The following is a 20,346-nucleotide window of genomic DNA, read 5'->3' on the forward strand; positions in this document are numbered from 1 at the left end:
GTCAGTACTGGGGCTTGAATTCAGGCTTTTTTGGCTTGCTTGCTCATGGCAGGTGATCTACCACTTGAACCATGCCTTGGGTCCAACATTTTGCTGGTTAATTGGAGATGGAATCTAATAGCCTTTTGTGTTTGAGGTGGCTTCAAAATTGCAATCCTCCATGTCTTAGCCTACTGCACAGCTGAGGTTACAGGTGTGAGCCACTAGTGTCTGGCCCTACTTGGTCTTGTTGGAAAAAAAATCACTAATATGTCAAATCATGTATTATATGTTTAGGGATTGACTCCTTCACTATCCCATGCACTTTGGAATGTCATGTTTCTGTTCACTTGTGGCGCTAGCCACCAGCAAAGTCATTGTTCAACATTACTTGATTAATAACTGAGTTAAAGACATGCTCTCTGATTCCAAGGAGTTCATAATACACGGAGGGAAACAAACCCAGAAATAACTGTAATAGGAGACATGATAGAAGTTCTAAATGAAGTATAAATCAACACTAGAGAAACACTAAGCAGAGTGATGAAATACTTCCTGGGGGAAATCAGGCAAGTTTTCACTGGGGAGATGGAGTTTCACCTGGGGATTGAAAGAGAAATAGAATTTCAACAGGTAACAGGAAATGTGGAACAGAAAAAGGTACTTTCGATTGAGGGACAGCCATCAACAAAGAACCAAGAGTAGGAAAGGGTAGAGTGTGTTTAGGGACAGTGAGAAGGGAGAAAGATTAGTGTCTCCATCAGGCATAAGGGCCTTAGTGATGAGACAAGTATTCCATAACAGTTGCTTATTCCAAGGTCTCACAGTTAACTCTGAAAGGTAGAAGCCGTTTTGTGGATGAGGAAACAGACTTAGAGAAGTTAGTTATGTCCAATGTCACACATCTAGTGATGGCAGCAGTGGGAGAAGAGGTTGGAAAAACAGATTGGGAAGTTCAAATAGTCTTAAATGGTATAGGAAGGAATTAGATTGCATTTCACTAGACAAGCAAAGGCACTGATGAGTTCCAAGCAAGGGAATGGCTCTTTGGGGGAAGACATAGTGTGCTGGCAGAAATGGGGTGAAACAGAAGCTTTGTGGTACTGAATTCTAGGACAGGCCATTTCCAGACTATAAGATCAATGACATTTCTGAAGCTGTGCAATGCAGAGGCCTTGACTGTTACAATTCAAGTTAAGCCCCTGAACCAGGATAGTAGTGACAATAGGAAGAGGGAGGGAGGAGGGAATAAATGAACAGATAGGATCAGCTAAGAACTGAATAGCATGGGTTAAAAGCTAGGATAGAACCAAAGTGATTATCTCTCTGATATAATTTATGAAGTCAACCACAAATATTTGCTAAACATCAGCTCAACTTTCTAAGTCTAAGAAGTACTAGAAAGGAAAGAGGAAAGAAAAAAATACAATGATGAGGATGGTATTATCAGCAGAGAGAAGACAAAATGCTCCCTCATACATGCTTAAGGGAAAGCTGGAGAGGAAAAGAGCTTCAGAGCCCAAAGCTACAGGAAAGATATGTATGATGAGGACTGAAGTTTGATAAAGATATGTCCTTGGTGATTTGTGATCAAGTTCCAGGACTGAGAGTCAAGTTATGGAGTTAGTGAGTAGAAGAGGGAGGACTTTTGGAAGAAAAGCACAAGTCAAAAGGCTTGAGAACAAGGCTGCTTTTTGGACCGCTGGAGTTTATAGCCTCAGGAAGTGAAGCAGGCAGCCACACTATGTGTTATAACAGATAGGCTGGTAGAGGTACTGCATACAGTAATCCAGGTGCAGTGGAACAGGAGTGTGTCCAAAGGAGGATGAATCCAAACTGCTACCACTCTCCTTCCCAGGGCAAGGCGATTAGACTGTTCTCAGACAGAGGACCCATGTGCGGTGCTACTTATCTTACGTGTACTGCCCTATTCAGGCCTCACCACTGAGACATGAAGAGGTAGGTGCTGTTACTACTTTCACTTTGTAGATGAGGAACAAGGCTCTGAGAAGTTACATGAGTTACCCAATGTCACAAGGCTAATTAAATGGCAGAGCCTGGATTGTAATCAGGTTTGCCTGACCCTATGCTCTGGAGATGGGGAGCTGAGCAGAAGGCTGAAGATATATCTATCCTAGAGAAATCAAAGAGGGTGGCTTAATACTTCCTCATGCATACATTCTATAAAGGGTGTGAATGAGTGGCTCTTCCCTGCTTGCTCTAAGCCTTAGATAAGAAAGAGACAGACCTGGGAAAGCCATACAGAAAAACTTGCTGGAAGTGAAGGTTTGGGTCCCCAAGAGTGCTAACAGTAGGGAAGTCTTTTCATGGAGATTAGGTAGCTTCTCTCTGGGAGGGTGTGGAGAGTATATGTCCATGACATTGGAAAGTTAGATCAGTAGCCTGTGTTTACCATACTCTTTCCCCCAAGAAGATATTCTCTCCATGAGAATCTGGGTATGGTGCAGAGGAACTCTGAAACCCTGAAACTACATGAAGAACCACACATGTGTGGTGGTGTAAGTGATAGAGCCTTCCTGGGGAGAAGAGCTCATCATCTTGTCAGGCAAGACCTCACCCCTGCCTTGGAGCTTGTAAAGAAGGAGACTACAGGCAACAGACAAGCTACCTGAATGCGGTGGTGGAGTAAGAAAACTGGGAGGAACTGGACAAGACATGGAGGGTTCCTAGCTCCATTACTTTCTCCCTTTTGGCCTTGGTTAGTAGAGGACATGCAGCTGCTTCCTGAGAGGGGCCTACTTATTCCCGCTATCTACCCACTTCCCCACACACCCTGTACAGCCACTTCTACATGGGGATCACGCTTCCCAGACAGGTCTCACCTGGATCTTCTCTTGGCGACGCTGTTGCTCCGCTATCTTCCTGGCTAGAGCCAGCTTCTTGGCCCTAAGTTCCCTGATGTCATCCTCGCCCCCACTGCCTTCAGCTTCTGAATCTTCCTCAAAGTCTTCAATCACCACGTCCTCCTCCTTTGGATGATGAAGAAGACCACAGGGTAAAGAAGATGAGAGCCAGGTACTTCCTGAATCATCCTTCTACCCCTGCAGCCCCAGTGCATGCAACTACTCTTTGCCCACGATGCCCCAGCTTATGTTTCCCTTCTTCAAGAAGAGTAGGTTGAGAAAATCTGTGACTCTTTCCCTCAAATTGCTCCCTCTTACACTCCAGGGTTCCTTTCTTACCTATTCACACCTAAGCCACACAATTATACCTGTATATGTGTATGTTTGAATTCATACTCCTTATTCTCCTTCATGCATATTCACAGAGTCCAATTTCGGACCTGTTTTCATTTTGAAATCACAAATGATTCAAAAGGGTAAACAACAGGGAAAGCTAAACTGCCCAATTTAAATTTAATTCATGCTAATGAACTGATAGGAATCAACTCTGGCCAACATCTGTGAGTTACATGATGAGGCTTCCTTGCCCCAGAGAGCATCAGGAGCAGATGCTGTCGCTCAGCAGACCTTGCTCTGGTTTCTTTTTAAGACCACAGCCTGGTGGTGTGTGGGGACCGCTTGGCCCAATTACAGGAATTCACATGACATGGCCTTGTCCGGCTGCCCTTCCAGAGCTTGGGCAGGGTAGGAGGTGGCTGGCTAACTTAAGGAGCAGTTTAAGGCAAGCACAGCCTTCCCCAGGGAAGGCACCTCCCTGATTGCAGCCTCAGCTCTCAACAGCCATTGCTCCCCGGGTGGTCCCAGCTCCATTCCTCTCTCTCTCACTTTTGGCCTTGGTCAGTAGAGAACATGCAGCTGCCCCAGAGAGCTTCGAGGGACAGAGTCAGCAAGGGTACAAGGGGAGAAATGCAGCAGGGGATGATTCCTATGATTGTAATAGGATGATAATGAGGATAACTACATCAATAGCTACCATCTACTGAGGGCTTATTAGCCAGGTACTGAGATTTGCATTTTTCATATATTAACTAATTCAATCCTTACAACGGCCTGTGAAATAGCTGCTCTAAACATATCTTTGTTTTGTTGTGTGTGTGTTTGTATGCCTGGGTGTGCGTATACTACTAGGGCTTGAAGTCAGGGCCTTGTACTCTTGCTCAGCGTTTTTTCAAGGCCAGTGTTCTACCACTTCAGCCATACTCCACTTCTAGCTTTTTGCTGGCTAATCAGACAAGAGTCTCTCAGATATGTCTGTCTAGGCTGGCTTCAAACTGTGGTCCTCAGATCTCAGCTTCCTGAGCAGTTAGGATATAGGTGTGAGCCACTGGTGCCTGGCTTCCATCCCTTCTTTATGCAATTTTTTTTTTGGGGGGGGGTAGTTCATGGGGGCTTGAACTCAGGGCCTGGGCACTCTCCCTGAGCTCTTCAGCTCAAGGCTAGCGCTCTACTATTTGAGCCATAGGGCCACTTCCAGTTTTCTAGTGGTTTATTGGAGATAAGAGTCTCACGGACTCCTGCCTGGGCTGGCTTTGAACGGTGATCCACAGATCTCAGCTTCCTGAGTAGCTAGGATTACAGGCGTGAGCCACCGGTGCCCGGCTCCATCCCTTCTTTATAAAATTCAGAAACCAAAATTTAGAGAAAGACAATGTTACATAGGTAGCAGCTGGCAGAGTAGAGATTCAAATCTAAGGAAGTCTGACTTCAAAGGCTGTACCCTTGGCAGGCACTGGTGACACACCTGTAATCCTAGCTACTCAGAAGGGTGAGATCTAAGGCTCTCAATTTGACGCCAGCTTGGGCAGGAAACTATGAGATTCTTATCTCTAATAAACTACCAAAAGTGGAGCCAGAAGTGGAGCTGTGACTCAGGTGGTAGAGCACTAGCCTCGAGCAAATAAAGCTCAGGGACAATGCCTAGGCCCTGAGTTTGAGCCCTAAGGCTAGTAAGAAAACAACAAAAAAGTCTGTATCCTTATTAATCATAACAAGCAAACCCATAGGGTTAGATTCCTAAATTGAGACAGAAGGCCAAGACCCAGACCTTACTGGCTCAGCTTTATCAGGCTATTCTAAACTGTTCTCTTTTCTGTCTGTGATCTTCTTGGCAGAGGGAAGTTAAGTAAGTGGGTGAGTATGTAGGTGATCAGGGAGCAGGGTCCAATGGAGGATGGGTGGTCAGGCAATATCCCCAAACTAGACTCTGTCCTATTCACAAAGAAGGATGCTGAAGCATCTTCTACTTCCTCCAATGGTCTCAGTGACTTGTTTTGTAGTTGAGGGGAGAGATCAGATCTAAGGATGGGGCTAAAACTGTTGCTGTCTTGAGAGGTCTAGGGGTCTGGGTGCTATTCCCAGGCACCACTCATTTGTTAACCCCCACCCATGGGAAGGAGGAAGACTAAACATTTGCTTCCTTGTTCTAGGGGTTAACAGAATAGGAGCAAGTGGAGATAGGATGCCTGCTGGCCCTGTGAGGGAACAGTGCCCCTGCCTCCTTGGACCAGTGATGCACAGGGTTATCATGTGCCTGAAATGAGCTGGATTAAGGTCAAATGAGGGTCAGAGAAGCTTGTCTGAGGTTTGCTTAGCTCTCATAGCAAACGAGGAAGTGCAAGGTTATGAAATTACACAGACCAGGGTAAGTAGGGTTTCCCAGAGACCACTAACATAAAGGAACCCAGGAGGCTCGTGGGAAAAGGAAGAAGTGGGCAGCCTTGTGTGGGTCACTAACATTTGCCTGGTCAGAAAGCCTCAGAAGGAGGCAGAGCTATGACCTGGGCACAGCTAAGATCTGGGTCCAGAGAGCTGGTCTGCTCCTTGGGACACAGGAGACACTCCTTTCTCACTCACTTGTGCTGTAGACTCTACACTACTGGCTGGAGACACCTCTTAGGGACTAGCTTATGCTCCATGTTTATCCCTGCCTTCCAGTATAGGTGAGACAAAGGACAGAAGCACAGCTTTCTGCCCCAATCTTCCCACAAGTGCCAGGGATGTGGTGCCACTACTCCGAATGCCTTAAGTGTGGACATCCCCATGGCTTTGGCATCTCTATTGTCTCCTCCCACGCTGACAGCTCATTCTTTCCCGTTATTCCCTGCCCAGGTTTCATCTGGAGAGTCTGGAATCCTGGGCTCAGCCATATCCCTGGAACCACCTCTGTCCTGGAAGCTGAGCGCTGTGTCATTAGGCGTGGGGTGGGGTTCTCCAGCTATCCCAATGAAGCCAGGCCAATACTGTTGCTCTGAAGACTCTGTTCCAAAGGTGGCCACTCTATCACTGCCTCAGATCCCAAATGACAGCTTCCAGCTGACATCTGGCTTCCTTGGCCTGTTGCTGATTTCATCGGTGCACCCCACCCTGCTCCACCGGGCGCTTGAGACTGCTGCAGGCCAAATGACTGTGTTGGCCTATGGGTGACCTGGCCTCTGGCTAGAATTGCTTCCGTCCCTTTCCTCATTCCCACATTCCTTCCCACCTAAGACCCCTGTTTTTAACATAGTGGGGGAAAAAGAAGGAAAATCAACCTTCAGGGAACAGTGAGATGTGTATGCACAACCAGACAGAATTATCTATGCCCAGATGCACAGCAGGGAGGGTGACAGTGATGTTAAATGCACACATGCTCCAACACTGTTACACACATGTGCTAAGAACCCACAGACAGCAGAAGGGCTGGCAGCAGTGTTCACTCCAACCAACACACAAACCAGGCAATGTAGGGCCACTTCAATGTCATCCTCAGAAAGACATATACATGATGGGTAGGGCAACTGTCAGTGAGGTCTGTAGCAGTGGGTACACAGGCTGGTGCACACATGTGTGTGGGCATATACACACAGAGTCTGGAATAAAGCAAGGGCTACAGGAACAACCAAGGGCAAACAAACAAGAGGAGAATTCCTTAATCACATCAGGATGTGCAGGAGGGAGGGAGGGAGCAAGGGAGGGAGAGTAGACTGGGGGAGGGGTGATTTTCCACCCGGGGCCAGCAATGTCAGCTCTTCCTGTATGTGTGCTGGAGGCTGGAGTTCAGGCCTGTGCTGCACTGAGCACTGCACATCTATAAACTTGATCCTCAGCCTGAACTCTAACACCCCCCCTCTCCCCACTCCCTTTCCTAAGCCTCCAGAGCTGCACATTATTAAACTCTTTTCTTTCTTTCCCTCTTTTCTCCTCTAGTGCAACATTAAAAAGAAGCATCTGGAACTCGTAGTATAGTGAGATGTAGGCAAAGGAGGTAGACTGGCAGTAAGGGACACCAGCAGAGTGCAATCTCAAGAAGCTGGCTGTCCCATCAACAGAGACACTGCTCTGAGCGGTTATAAATAATCCCGAGGAGAAGCTGCAGTCTGGGCAGGGGGAGGGGAGCCTCCCCTGCCACAGTGGGCTCTTCCCGAATAGTACCTCATCTTCCAGTTGTTTTCCCTCTTGGCTTCCCATTTCCTTTCCCATGGTGTCTGGGACTGGTGCCACTGACACATATTTTCCACCCTTGAATGCCAGCAGAGGCTCTTCTTGTCCACAAAGGGCTTCCAGAAAATACTTCAGCACTGTGACCCTTTTGCAGTCGGCTGCAATAACCTACAGGGTGGGAGAAGAGAAGAAAAACAGCATTTCTGAAGGGGAAGATGAAGCTCAGAGACACTGCTGGCTGCAGGGCACATGAGAAGTGTGTCGAAGTTACTGGAAGGGAGACAGTGTGAGGGGCAGGAGCGTGCATGTGCAAGGTGAGAGAGGGCCGAGGACCAAGATCTTCTGAAGGAAGGAAGTCCCAGGGTCTTGCCTTAGGTCATCTCTAGGGCAGCAGACACCCCAGGACCGATGCCAGGTACCCTCAGGGTGCTTTTTTTTTTTAAACAAAAGTCCTGATATTAAAAAAAAAAAGGAATAAATTAAGTTCTTCTAAGTTTGGAATCCTATCAACAGGAGGGAGTGGAGAGCACAACACTGCTTTGTGGCTCCCCTTGCTGCCCCTCCCCAGGTTGCCTCCAGGAGAACTGGCAGCCCAAGTGCAAAGTGAATGACTACAGCTTTCTTAGCTGTTTCATCTCAGCCAGGTCATTTGAGCCTCTCTGAGAAGTTCCTGCCCTACCTTAAAGCTTCTTATGCCCCAGAGACTGGGGTCAGGCAGGACACTTTTGGGAAGAGAGTTGAGCAGAGCAGGTGGGGGTGTTCTACAAAAGCTCTGTTTATCCAGGACTCAGGCCAGTTGCTGCCATGTACACTTGCTGGTACTGCCAGATAAGTGGGGGCTCATGTAGCTGACAGGAAATTCATTACTCTGAGCTACTTTCAAATTTGTTAATGTCTCAGATATAAGTATCCAGTCATCTAGTCTTCCCTGTGAGACCACATACATACATACACCTTCACCCTTAGCCCCACCTAGGTTGTTTGCACTCTTCTCTGCTCTTGCTATTGCATGCCCTTCTAGTCCCCTTGCCGACCTCTGGATCCTGTCTTCCCTACTGGCAAGGTGCACACCAAGGGATCTCAGAATCTGAGGGTGGTTCCACATGGGAAACACACTGCAGTGGCTAGACACACCACCAGGGGCAGCCCCCATATCATTATGAGTCCAGACCGCACTGAATGCCCCATACTTCTTTTTATGCCTTCCCATTTCTTTTTCTTTTTCTTTTCTTTTTTTTTCTGTTGGGCCTGGGTGCTGTCCCTCAGCACTTCAGCTCAAGGCTAGCGCTCTACCACTTGAGCCACAGTGCCACTTCTGTTTTTTTCTGGTGGTTAATTGGAAATAAGAGTCTCATGGACTCTGCTGCCTGGCTAGCTGAACCATGATCCTCAGATATCAGCCTCCTGAATAGCTAGGATTACAGGCGTATGCCACCGACACCCAGCTGCCTTCCCATTTCTGAATGTGAAAAGGACTCAGAGCTGCATCACGCAGTGAAAGTCTGTTATAGAGAATGACTTGGTTCATTTGTGGGTACACTTATTACCTCCTTCATCTAAGGACCACAAGCTCTCTGGCGGCAAAGACGACATCTCATACTTTTCACACTTCACTGGCAAGGGCTGAGAATAATTAGAGCACATAGTAGGTCCACAGCAAAGACCAGAAGACTCAGTGAAACCCAGTTGAGTAAACAAGAAGATGATGTGGGCATGATACGTGTTCTCTAGGTCACTGCGGAAATGAGCACCACTTAGCCAGGTGGGCTAACCAAAGACGTGCAGCACACACCAGTCACCTGAGTACCCCGTGACTATTCTTTGTCATCTTCTTCCCAGCCTTGGCACCATTCACCAGGGACCTGTGGTCACTGTAAGCTGGAACCTCAGGCTAAGTACCTTAACCATGTCTATCTCCAAGGCGGGCCAAAAAAGTTATCTGCTACTGCAAGGAGGCTTAGAAAAAGGAAAGCCTCTGGAGATTAGGGTGCCTGGTCCTAGGCTCACCTTCCTGAAGGAGGAAGGAAGACCCTGCCTTGGGTCAGGTCAGGTAACCATGGTTCCATAGCGTGTATTCAAACATGGGATGAGGAAGGCTAGAAATACAGAAGCAGGGGCTAAAAGGCATTAAAGAACAGAGCTGAAATGAGTAATAGCCTGGCAGGCAGCACGCACAGTGGCCTCCCTGCATCCCCAGCCTCTCACTTACAGAGGAAACTTCTGCATTTCCACAAGGCTGCCAGTTTCCTCTCTCTGGTCTAATTTTAACCACCTTGTCGTTACAGTGTGTGTCAGCCACCTGACCCCACTATGACCTCTGACCTTACGGCCCAGCTACTGCTTGCACTATGGAGAATTATGTAATGGGTCTAGGACTTTCCTTTTTGGCATGAGGCTGCTGCCACTGAATGGGAGGAGGTAGAGGTGAAGGGATGAGAAGAGGGCAGAGAAGAGGACATTATAAGCTTGAGATGGTCCTTGGCTCACCTGAATGAGCACAGGAACTCTTGCTGAGTCTACAATAGAAACCTACCCAAGGAAGGACAGTGTGCTATGAGCGAGTCTTCAGACAGGTGGGCAGGAGCATCATTGCTGTTAGGGTACAGGCTGGGTGGTAAGCTGCTTGCCTCAGGAAGAGTGTGTGAATCCTGGCCAAGAGGGAGAAAGGCCACATGTGTGGACGTGGGACTCCTGGGGATGGGGATTTCCAGGGCACAGCAGGACCCTGGGAGGCAGACATCCTGAGCCTGCCTGCTGCACATCCTTAGAGGTTCAGTGGGAATTGTCCACCATGTGGCAGACAAGCAAAAATAAGTCTCTCCCCACCCTGTTTTTCATTTCCATGCTTTCTGTATGCTATATTCATGATTCTTCCTCTAGAGCAAGGGCACTACTGTCGAACTGACCAAAAAGACTTTCTTCCATTCTGGGTCTTTCAGCTGGTACTAAGAAGTCTGCTGACTGTTTAGAGAGAAAATTTATCTAGTCTTTTAGGAGTATCCTCTCTTCTTTGCAATCCAATCAGCAGGGAGAACAGAGACAGTTGTGCACATTCTCCTTAGATTTCTAAGGACAGAGTGACAGTGAGAAATGAGAGGCAGAAATGTCTAGGGCTTGCCCAGAGTCTGGAAAAACCTACTGTCATGTGTGAGACAATTCCTCCTTCATGTTGGAATAGTAAGTCTAGTACTACGGGAGAAGACCACAACTCCCTTCCCTGTGGCATTCTCCAAAAGTCTTGTGAAAATATTCTCCTATTCAAAGTCTGTAGTAGTAAAATCAGGGCAATGCAAAAAAAAAATGAGGATGACAGAAACACAAGCAGTTTAATATGGTTAATAGGGGAAGTCTTTCAAACAGCCTGCAAACAGCAAACTCCAAGATTATCTGCTTGTCCAAGGAGGGCTTCCTGGTAGGAGAGGGGTTAAAGCTAGGTTCCCTGTTTGGAGAGGAAGGAGTCCAGATGAAATCTATGACATAATTCCCACAGTAACTCTGTTCATGAGCACATTTTTCCATTCTGTATCAATGAAAAGCTGAGACTGTAAATGGTATATGTTCATTGCAATGTGGGTAAACAAACAGTAGATCTTCTAGAAAAGAAAGAGCTGGGGAAGAGAAGCTTCTGGGATGGTGATAGTTGGGCTCAACTAGGGCTAGAGGTAGGTAAAGTATTGCTGGCCTGAGAACCTTTTCAGTGCATCTTCTTGGTGGCAGTCCTGGGCCTGCTGCAGGGAGACCCAATATAGGGGATTATCAAGAACTCCAAAAAAATTAACGGACAAATGCTCACATGAATCATTACAGTTCTGAACAAAACCTGGGGCTTTAGATCAGGGAAAAGTTGAAAGAAAGGCACCCAAAGAAAGTCCCTTCCTTTTCCCCTAAACATTGTCTGAGGCAGCTTGCCCCATCATCAGCAGGAACTGAAACCTCGAGCTTCAGGGCTCCAGTTATCACCCCATCAGGTCCACACGCAAAGAGCCAAGCAAAAAGGAAAACTGAAAGCTCAGTGTGGGGAGGCGATAGTGGCACCTGTCCTGTTCCAGGCTCAGTTCCTTAGCAACATAACGTGAGCCAGCAGTAGGGGAGTGAGAGCTGGGGACAAGGAGAAAGCTAGGTCTTGAGAAAAGCAGGAAGAACCTTTGAGAAGTCCAGCTTAGTAAGTGGATTAGTAAGAAAGAATGGTGAATTTTGAAAAGTAGTAACTCTCCATAGCCATCCTGCAGGGACCAGCACAGCCTGGACAGAGATGTCCAGTGATGGGGAAAGGTGAGAGAGAAGGAAGGTGGGAAGAAGGTGAGAGAGAAAAGGAACTGACCACCAGACGACACTGAGTTCCAATGCAGCACCCTAGAGCAGCCTCTGGGAAGGAGAAAACCCCTGTGTAGCCAGGGAATATGAGTAGGGGTTGGAGAGCTGAACCAGGCCTCTGGATGCAAGCTCTAGGGAAAGAGGAACTCACAATATTTTTATTGGGTCCCTGTTTCTCCAAACAGGCCTCTTGGAAGGCATGAGTAAAACAGTTGCTAGTCATTTTGTAAAATTTCTTTTGCTGAACTTTTGGCTTGTGGGAATCAGAATTTAAACCTGCACTATCAGCCAGTTTTTTTTTTTTTTTTTTTTTTTTTTTTTTCTGATCTGAAAAAGTCTAGCTTGCTACTGCTCCTCTAGTTAAAGAGAAAAAAATCACACAGGTTTCCCCCCACAAACTCAAGTTTACAGGTTGTTTTTCTTGTTGCTCTTAAATGGAGCCAATTATTCTCACATTTGTTGAAACCTTCAATCAAACTTTATAGCTTGTTAATTTTACAGAATGTCCTCAGAGCAAATAAGATGCAGACAGGAAAAGTGAAGTCTTGCTAAGATTATTAAGAAACCTTAAAATAGCCTTCAAATCTACCACCAAGACTGGTAAAATACAGGCTGCGTGGCTGGCTTCTGAGTTCAATTAGCAATAGGCTAATTATCATCTTTAATGAGCCAAGCCTATAGGATTTGCTACAAGACTAATATGTTTTCACAAACCAGAAACTTCTAACTATGCACATCTCACCCTCACAGGAGACTGAAGGGCAGAAAGCACAATTCTGTGCAGGCCAAGGGTGGGTCAGCCTGAGAAGGGGTCTGCCAATGAAAATTCAGACACAGAAATAAAGAATACCACACAGGGAATCCTCTGGAGCTGGGAAGACAGAGGAAATGGTTTATTCACATTCCTAGGGGGAGGGGCTTCTTGGCAGGGAGCAGACTCCTGGCAGGAGAGAGAGAGTGGCTAGAAGGATGCACAATCACTCAGATGATAAACGCAGCACTTTAGGACAGGGAGAGACATACTCACAGCCTACCTGAACCAGAGCAAGTTGATCTGGAAGGGAGAGAGAAGCTCAGGGGTCAGAGAGGAGGAAGGAAGCTGTGCTAAAGTTTTGAATGACCATGGGTCAGAAGAAGAAAAATCCTGAGTTTTATACTGGATACATCTTTGGAGAACCCTAGGGCATGCATACAGCCCAAGGGATCAACTCAAACAGCCCCTTTACCTACCATGTTGCCTTGCGGTCTCATTTTTATGCAAGGCACCAAGCATAGGCCACTTATCCGTCACTCTATGTGTCTGTGTGCGTGCCAGTACTGGGGCTTGAATTCTGGGCCTCAAGATCTCCCCTTAGCTTTTCTGCTCAAAGCTGGTGCTCTACTACCACTTTCAACTTTTTGCTGATCTAAAAGAGTCTCATGTATTTGTCTGTTCAGGCAAGCTTTGAACTGCATTCGTCATTATCTCAGCCTCCAGAATAGCTAGGGTTATAGTTGTGAGCCACCAGCTTCTGGCTGTCCTAAATCACTTCCAAATCCAATGCCCAGAAATAGTCCTAGTCCTATGGCTGGCCTGAGTCACAAGATGAAATGTTAACAGCATTGGTCAACCCGCAGCTATAACACTATTCCATTACATGGGTCAAATCTGTTGTTTTTCTTCTCAGAGGAGATAATATGGCTGTTGCTAAACAGCTGGCATTACATAGCTGCCTGTTCTCAGAGTGGTGAGTGACCTGCTCTCCATACCCATATCCATCATGTGTACACAAACATGTATACCTGCAATTAGTCTTTTTTTTTTTTTTTTTTGTCGGCCGTGGGGCTTGAACTCTGGGCCTGGGCGCTGTCCCTCAGCTCTTCAGCTCAAGGCGAGCGCTCTACCACTTGAGCTACAGCACCACTTCCGGTTTTCTGGTGGTTTATTGGAGATAGGAGTCTCACGGTCTTTCCTGCCCGGGCTGGCTTTGAACCGCGATCCTCAGATCTCAGCCTCCTGAGTAGCTAGGATTACAGGCGTGAGCCACCAGCGCCCGGCTGCAATTAGTCTTTTAAATATGAGTAGATAGAACTGGCAAATGGGTGTGGTAAGGTTACTACAATAGTTTCTTTACAGATTCTATAGGCACTTGGCTATTGGAAATAGATTGTAATTATACTGGAGGGAAAGCCAGGGGGAAGAGAGGAGCTATGGAACATACATGCAGTGAGAAGGAAAAGTACAGAAGGAAAAAATGGATCAATTGTGGTAAGAAGGAAGCTAAGACAGCACAGAATCCTCTGTCCCTGAGCTCCTTTTTGCTCAAGACTAGCACTCTACCACTTGAACCACAGTGCTACTTCTAGCTTTTTCTGTGATAAATGCTTTTTCTGTGATTAACTGGAGATAAGAGTCTCATGGATTTTTCTGCCTGGGCTGGCTTTAAACTGTGATCCTCAGATTTCAGCCTGAGTGGCTAGGATTATAGGCATGAGCCACACTGCCTGGCTTCTGAGTTCAAGTCTTTAACTGCCACTTCTTAACTATGTGTCTACAGACAAGTTACTGAATCTTTCAGATCCTGTTTGTTCAAGTTGTTAGCCAAGTTTAGAAGAGATAATACAAACCAAAAATTGAGCAAGATGCCTGGGCCTACTTAAGTACTCAATAAACAAGTAGTTGTTATGATCCCCCCTCTTCTCTGCTTCACTTTGCTCACAGGCAGGAGGGGCATCGTGTCTATTATCACTGAGAGGGTTGGAAGCCAAATTCAGGCAAGATGGGAGCATGGAGCTAGTACCTAGCCTAGCACTGGAGGGAGAGCCTGGAATATTCACCTGGCTGTTGACGCTACTAAAATACTGTATTTAGGTTAAATTCCCAGACAGACTAGACTACTGAGCAGGCCACTTGCTAGAGGGAAGGTCTGGCCTCTCTGTCTAGCAGGTTTATCCCTTTATCTCTTTTATTTTTTTTTTTGATTGGGGGAGGCAGTATTGAAGTTTGAACTCAGGGCTTTGTACTTCCTAGGCAAGTACTGTACCACTTGAGACACCCCCTCATCCTCCCAGCCCTTTTTTCCTTTGTTATGTTTTTGATAGAGTCTCAAGCTTTTTGTCCAGGGTTAGCCTCAATTTTGTTAACAACCCTTCTATTTCCCCCCACCTCCCATGCTTCTTGAGTAGCTAGGATTACAGGTATGTGTCACCATATCCAGCCCTTCCTCTCTCTACTTTCCAAAAAGACCTAACCATAGACACACACACACACACACACACACACACACACAAAATACACACACACACATAAAATACACACATATATGTATTCTACAGGACGCTGGGGAATCCATAAGAACGCAGACTTTAGGACAAGTATGCCACCAATACCTATCAGAAATAAAATACTGTGGTAACCCAAAAGTGCCACATGGCTCTTTCACAGTTGGGGGTGGCTTTGCCTTTGCTAATGATATCTTCCTTGAATAAGACCCAGCAGGATCTTTGACTCAGGTCTCCCCAAATGGAAGTAATGATGAGAAAATCTCAACTATGGTATATTCTACCCACTTGAATTTCTTGAGGTTGGACATTTTGAACAAAGTCAGTTTGGAGCCTGGTCTTCCCTGGGCCAAGTGCAATTTGCTTTTGTGAACTGTTCCTCATGGAAAGAAAAGTATCAACTCTTCTTAGAGCTCTGAGCTCCGCTATTTCAGCAAGGTGCACCCTGAATAGTGAGGGCACTAAAGAGAGCAGTAGCTTGGGCTGCAGTCCAATCCTGCTTCCCCTGTAGTGTGTTCCAGCACAGCCACCCACGTTGGCAGGGGTTGGGGCGGATACTGGCACTGCCAACACAAGCCTTTCAGGCCTGGCTTTTGCTTGTCTGAAACCCGGAACTCAGGAACTGGGGCCCTCACTCACTGAACCAGCAGGGGAGGCTACAAGCTCAGCCCCAGGGGATGCAAGTCTGCTGTCTGTCTCAGTCTGCAAATATTTATAGTGGTTCCCCACTGCTAGTTAGTTCTGGGCAGTATCACTGAATCTCAGGATCTAGTCATTTTGAACAAAATTCTTATTTGCCTTCCAGCAGCCAGGCCCAGGAGGCTACCCCTAAGGTTTGTGTTCATGCTCCCTTACCAGATTTGTATCTAGTTTTATTTATTCTGTGTAAAGAGTGTCCTTTCTGAGACATCAGTGGCATTAAACAACATATGTATATTCAATACAGCAAACTTTTACTAAGTGTCTACTCTGGGCTGGGAAGTTGACTCAGTGGTAGAAGCGCTTGCCTTGCATGCCTGAGGCCCTGGGTTCAATTCCTCAGCACCACATAAGCAAAAGGAAAAAAGCCGGAAGTGGTGCTGTGGCTCAAGTGGTGGAGCGCTAGCCTTGAGCTGAAGAGCTGAGGGACAGTGCCCAGGCCCAGAGTTCAGGCCCCATGACCGGACCCAAAAAAAAAAACAAACAAAAAAACTAAGTGTCTACTCTGTGATAAGGAATTCAGCAAAGAACAAGGCAAAGTCCCTGTTCTAGTGAGGTGAAGAGTGCAGTGTTCATACCAGGCAGATTCAAGGACTAAATCAACAGAAAACTATATGCTTACCCACTATTACCTACAGCACCCAGGAAGGCAGAATTCTCTTTTCTCAAGGGAGGAGGAAGATATAAAACAGAGATTTGCTGCTTTATGTCTTTCTTTTTTTTTGTCAGTCATGGGGCCTGAACTCTGGGCCTGGGAGCTGTCTCTCAACTCTTCAGCTCAAGGCTAGTGCTCTACCACTTGAGTCACAGCGCCACTTTTGGCTTTTTCTGTTTATGTGGTGCTGAGGAATCAAACCCAGGGCCTCATGAATGTGAGGCAAGCATTCTATTACTGAGCCCACCTTCCCAGCCCTGCTCCTTTATGTCTTTCAGGCTGATGATCTGAGGATATCATGATGGAGACCTCCCTTGGGCTCAACCTTGCTAGGAGATGAATCCCAGCCTATCTCCATGCTTCATGCTCTGGTAAGCTCTTTTCTCCTTTGTGACGCCCCTATAGGGGGCACTACTTAGTAGGACACTACTGTACCAACTCCAGACTCTAGGCCCCAGGCAATGAGTCTGCAACCCACCTTCCTCCACCATCTGGTCATAGTTTTGGTTTTGTTTTTTTTGTTTTTGTCAGTTATGTGGCTTGAACTCAGGGCCTGGGCACTGTCCCTCAGCTCTTCAGCTCAAGGCTAGTGCTCTACCACTTGAGCCACAGCACCACTTCCGGCTTTTTCTGCTTATGTGGTGCTGAGGAATCAAACCCAGCGTCTCAAGCATGCAAGGCAAGCACTCTACCACTGAGCCACCTTGCCAACACTTTTTTTTTTAACTGACTTTGTCTTTATGGAATCACTTCACCTTATTCCTTCGCTTTTAAGCATGATAAAAATGTGTGTGTGTATGTGTGTGTGTTTACTGGGCTTAAACTCAGGGTCTACTATCTGAGTCAAGCTCCACTTCTGACCTTTTGCAGTTCATTAGAGATATGAGTCTCATGGACATTTCTGGCTTGCCTGACTTCAATTCTTAGTCCTCAGATCTCAATCTCCTAAGGAGCCAGGATTACAGGAATAAGCCACAAGTGCCTGGTAAAACTTTTTCTCCCTTTCTGGGCACTGGTAGTATACACCTGAAATCTTATTCTTATTCAAATCTTATTGTGATCTGAGATCTGAGGATCCTAGTCTGAAGCAAGCCTGGGCAGGGAAGTTTTTGACTCATCTCCACTAAACTACCAAAAATCCAGAAGTGGAGCTGTGGCTCAAAAGCTACAGTGCTAGCCTTGAGCAAAGATAAGGTTAGGGACAGAACCCAGGCCCTGAATTCAAGCCCCAGCACACAGACACACATACACACAAACAAACAAAAAAACCCAAAACCTTATATTTTTAAATATATTTAAAAGAGTCTCATTAAGTACCATAGGCTGGTATTGAACATAAAATCCTCATGGTGCTAGGATTACAGTTACTTAGTCTGCTAGATATGGTGGCTCATACCTGCAATCCTAGCTACTTGGAAGGAAGAGACTGGAAGAATCACAATTCCGGTAGCCTGGGCAAAAAGTTATTGAGACCCCATCCAAATAGACCCTAGAAAAAGCTGGGCATGGTGGTGTATACATACTAGCTATGCAAGGAAACATAAATAGGAAGATATACAGGTTAGCCTGTGTATAAAAAGGACTGGAGGCATGTCTCAAGTGATGGAGTGCCTGGCACACTTCTGAGTTCAAATGCCAGTACTGCCATAACAAAAACAAAAACAAAAACAAAAAAAGGCTTTTTTTTGTGCCCCCCCCCCCCCCCGCCGTTCCCCAAAGGCTTTTATAGACATCATTTAGTCTTTGTCTATTCTGCCAGGTATTCCTGGTATGCCATACCTCTCTTGTACTACCATGTGACAGGGACTATGCTAGACGTCCTGGATATACAAAACAGAATAAAGCCAACACAGTTCTTGATTTCATAGTGTTTTCTGTTTAGGGAGAGGAGTCTAAAGAAACTTGAAAACTACAGATTCTCTCTTCAGCCTCAAGGGATTAGGCTTACAATTTGTTAATCTTTTCTGACCTCATTAGCAGGCCTCAAGTCTATGTTACTCATATGCTACAACTTGAGCTTCCTTGTCTTCTAGGATTGGGAGGGGCTTAACAACCATTGCAGGCTGTAAAAATGTTCCTCTGAGCATCCCTCAGTGATGCAACCCTTTCTTGAAACTTTACGTAAAAAATTTCAAGACCTGAGAGAAGCTTTTAAAATCAATCATTATTTAATACTAAGCAACAGATTTTCATTACCTATGTAAACAGATTTTTTTTAAACTGGTAAACTTTCAGTCCTTATGCAATACGAGAGAAAGGGCTGTTATGGACTTATATATAAGAGAGTTTTGTTTCCTAGGAGAGGCGCATTCCGTGTTTTGGAATTGTCTAGTTGGTAGAAATCCCTAATGCTTGTCTTCCTGCTCCCCTCTGTGCCATTACTAGGGGCTGAAACTCAGGACCTTATACTCTCTCTCAGCTTTCTCATGGCCAATGCTCTATCACTTGAGCAAAAAACCACTTCTGGCTTTTTGCTTATTAATTGGAGATCAGAGTATCTCGAATTCTGTCTGATTCAGCTAATTCCAAACTTCAATCCTCAGGTCTCAGCTTCCTGAGTACCTAGAATTGGAAGTGTGAGCCACTGGCACTCAGATCCTATTTTAAAGATCAAATCTGTCTTCTAATTCTCCTATATCTGTTCTCTGGGGGCCCAGAGAAACTCTAACCCTATTTCTATCTGACTGGCCTCAAATTATTGGGGGTGTGCTGAGCTATACTTTCTCTAGGCTAAACAATCCCACTTCCCAACTGCTCCTCACTTCCACAGTCTCCGCAACATCCTGCTTATTCTTTAATGTGTCTCCTAAAGTGAATGCCCATGTGTGGTCTGGCAGCAGCAAACAGTATAGAACATGCCTCGTTCTGCTCTAGACCTCAATTCTACGAAGAGACTAAATGACATCACTTTGTTGTTCGCTACTCTGAACTACTAACTAATTATGAGCTTCTAATCAATAAATCTCAAACTGTTTTCACCTATGTGGCTAAATCATGTCTCTTTCCACTAAAGGTAAGCCCTACATTATTTTTCAAGGTCTTTTCATGCTATTTCGCCTGCACTGAATGTTTTGCTGTATTCTTGTTCCATAGAGCTGTACTCTAGATCCAAAACCTGTTATCTGAGAATGCACAACTTTTCAAGCTCATACCATCAATAACCATGACCAGCTGGTTTGATTATTCTTCTCATTATCTTTCTCTCAAAGATATAATTTGATTTTTCTCATAAGAGTTATTTTAATTTTTTTAAAAATTGTTATTATAAAGGTGATAAAGGGTTAGGCGCCGGTGGATCACGGTTATAATCAGAAGGCTGAGATATGGGGATCACATTTCAAACCCAGTCTGGGCAGGAAAGCCTGTGAAACTCTTAATCTCCAATTAACCACCAGAAAACTGGAAGTGGCGCTGTGGCTCAAGTGGTAGAGTGCTCGCCTTGATCTGAAGAGCTTAGGTATAGTACCCAGGCCCAGGCCCAGAATTTAAGCCCTTGCTTTCTCCCAGTTTTTTCCTCTTGTCCCGACTCACAAGTTGTATAGTTTATTTTCCACATAGTGTTCACTCTTTGTCCCTCCATTTCTGTGTAAATAGAGTTCTTGAGGGCAAGCTGTGTGTATGTATATATTTAAAGTAAAAGCTGCCTGTAGTATCTAACATACACTATGAGAACTTGGGACAATGTGAATGACTCATCAAGCAGGCAGGCAGATGGCTTAGGACAATTCCAGATGATCTAATAGGGGTGCTGGCCACATTGTATACTGTGTGAATCATGCTCCCTGAAGTTGTATAACACAGATCCCCTGGCCAGACTCAGAGATGCTACTCTGCTTTGGGTGCTGCTCCTGGAGGAGATGCAGAATCCCAAAGGGATAGGTGTCTCTTTGGCCAGGCTGCCTTCAGGGTTTCTAGTGCGAAATAAGATACCATGAGAAGCCAAGCTGTGGGCATGTCTTGCCTTGTCTTAAGTGGAAGCTGCTGTTCCCCAGTAAGATACAATGGATCTTAATGCTGCTTTTCAAAGCACCAATGACTTTTTGGTTTTGATGTTTTGGTTCTGGAATCTAATCCAAGGCCTTATACCTGCTAAGT

At 45.8% G+C, this 20,346-nt stretch overlaps 1 protein-coding gene across 3 annotated transcripts in view; it reads right to left on the reverse strand.

The window, feature by feature from the left end:
* The window catches only part of Smg6 (SMG6 nonsense mediated mRNA decay factor), a 249,198-nt gene that overhangs the window by 15,007 nt on the left and 213,845 nt on the right, over positions 1–20,346 (reverse strand). For all 3 annotated transcript variants that reach the window (XM_070027479.1, XM_070027480.1, XM_070027481.1), the window contains exons 14-15: positions 7,314–7,490; positions 2,823–2,969 (exon numbers count right to left, since the gene is read on the reverse strand). In XM_070027479.1, the coding sequence (XP_069883580.1) occupies positions 2,823–2,969; positions 7,314–7,490 (324 nt within the window). The remainder of the gene's footprint in view (positions 1–2,822; positions 2,970–7,313; positions 7,491–20,346) is intronic.

Source organism: Dipodomys merriami, unplaced genomic scaffold (genome assembly GCF_024711535.1).
Source record: "Dipodomys merriami isolate MVZ:Mamm:240054 unplaced genomic scaffold, mDipMer1.0.p SCAF_19, whole genome shotgun sequence".
In the NCBI taxonomy this organism is placed as follows: domain Eukaryota; kingdom Metazoa; phylum Chordata; class Mammalia; order Rodentia; family Heteromyidae; genus Dipodomys; species Dipodomys merriami.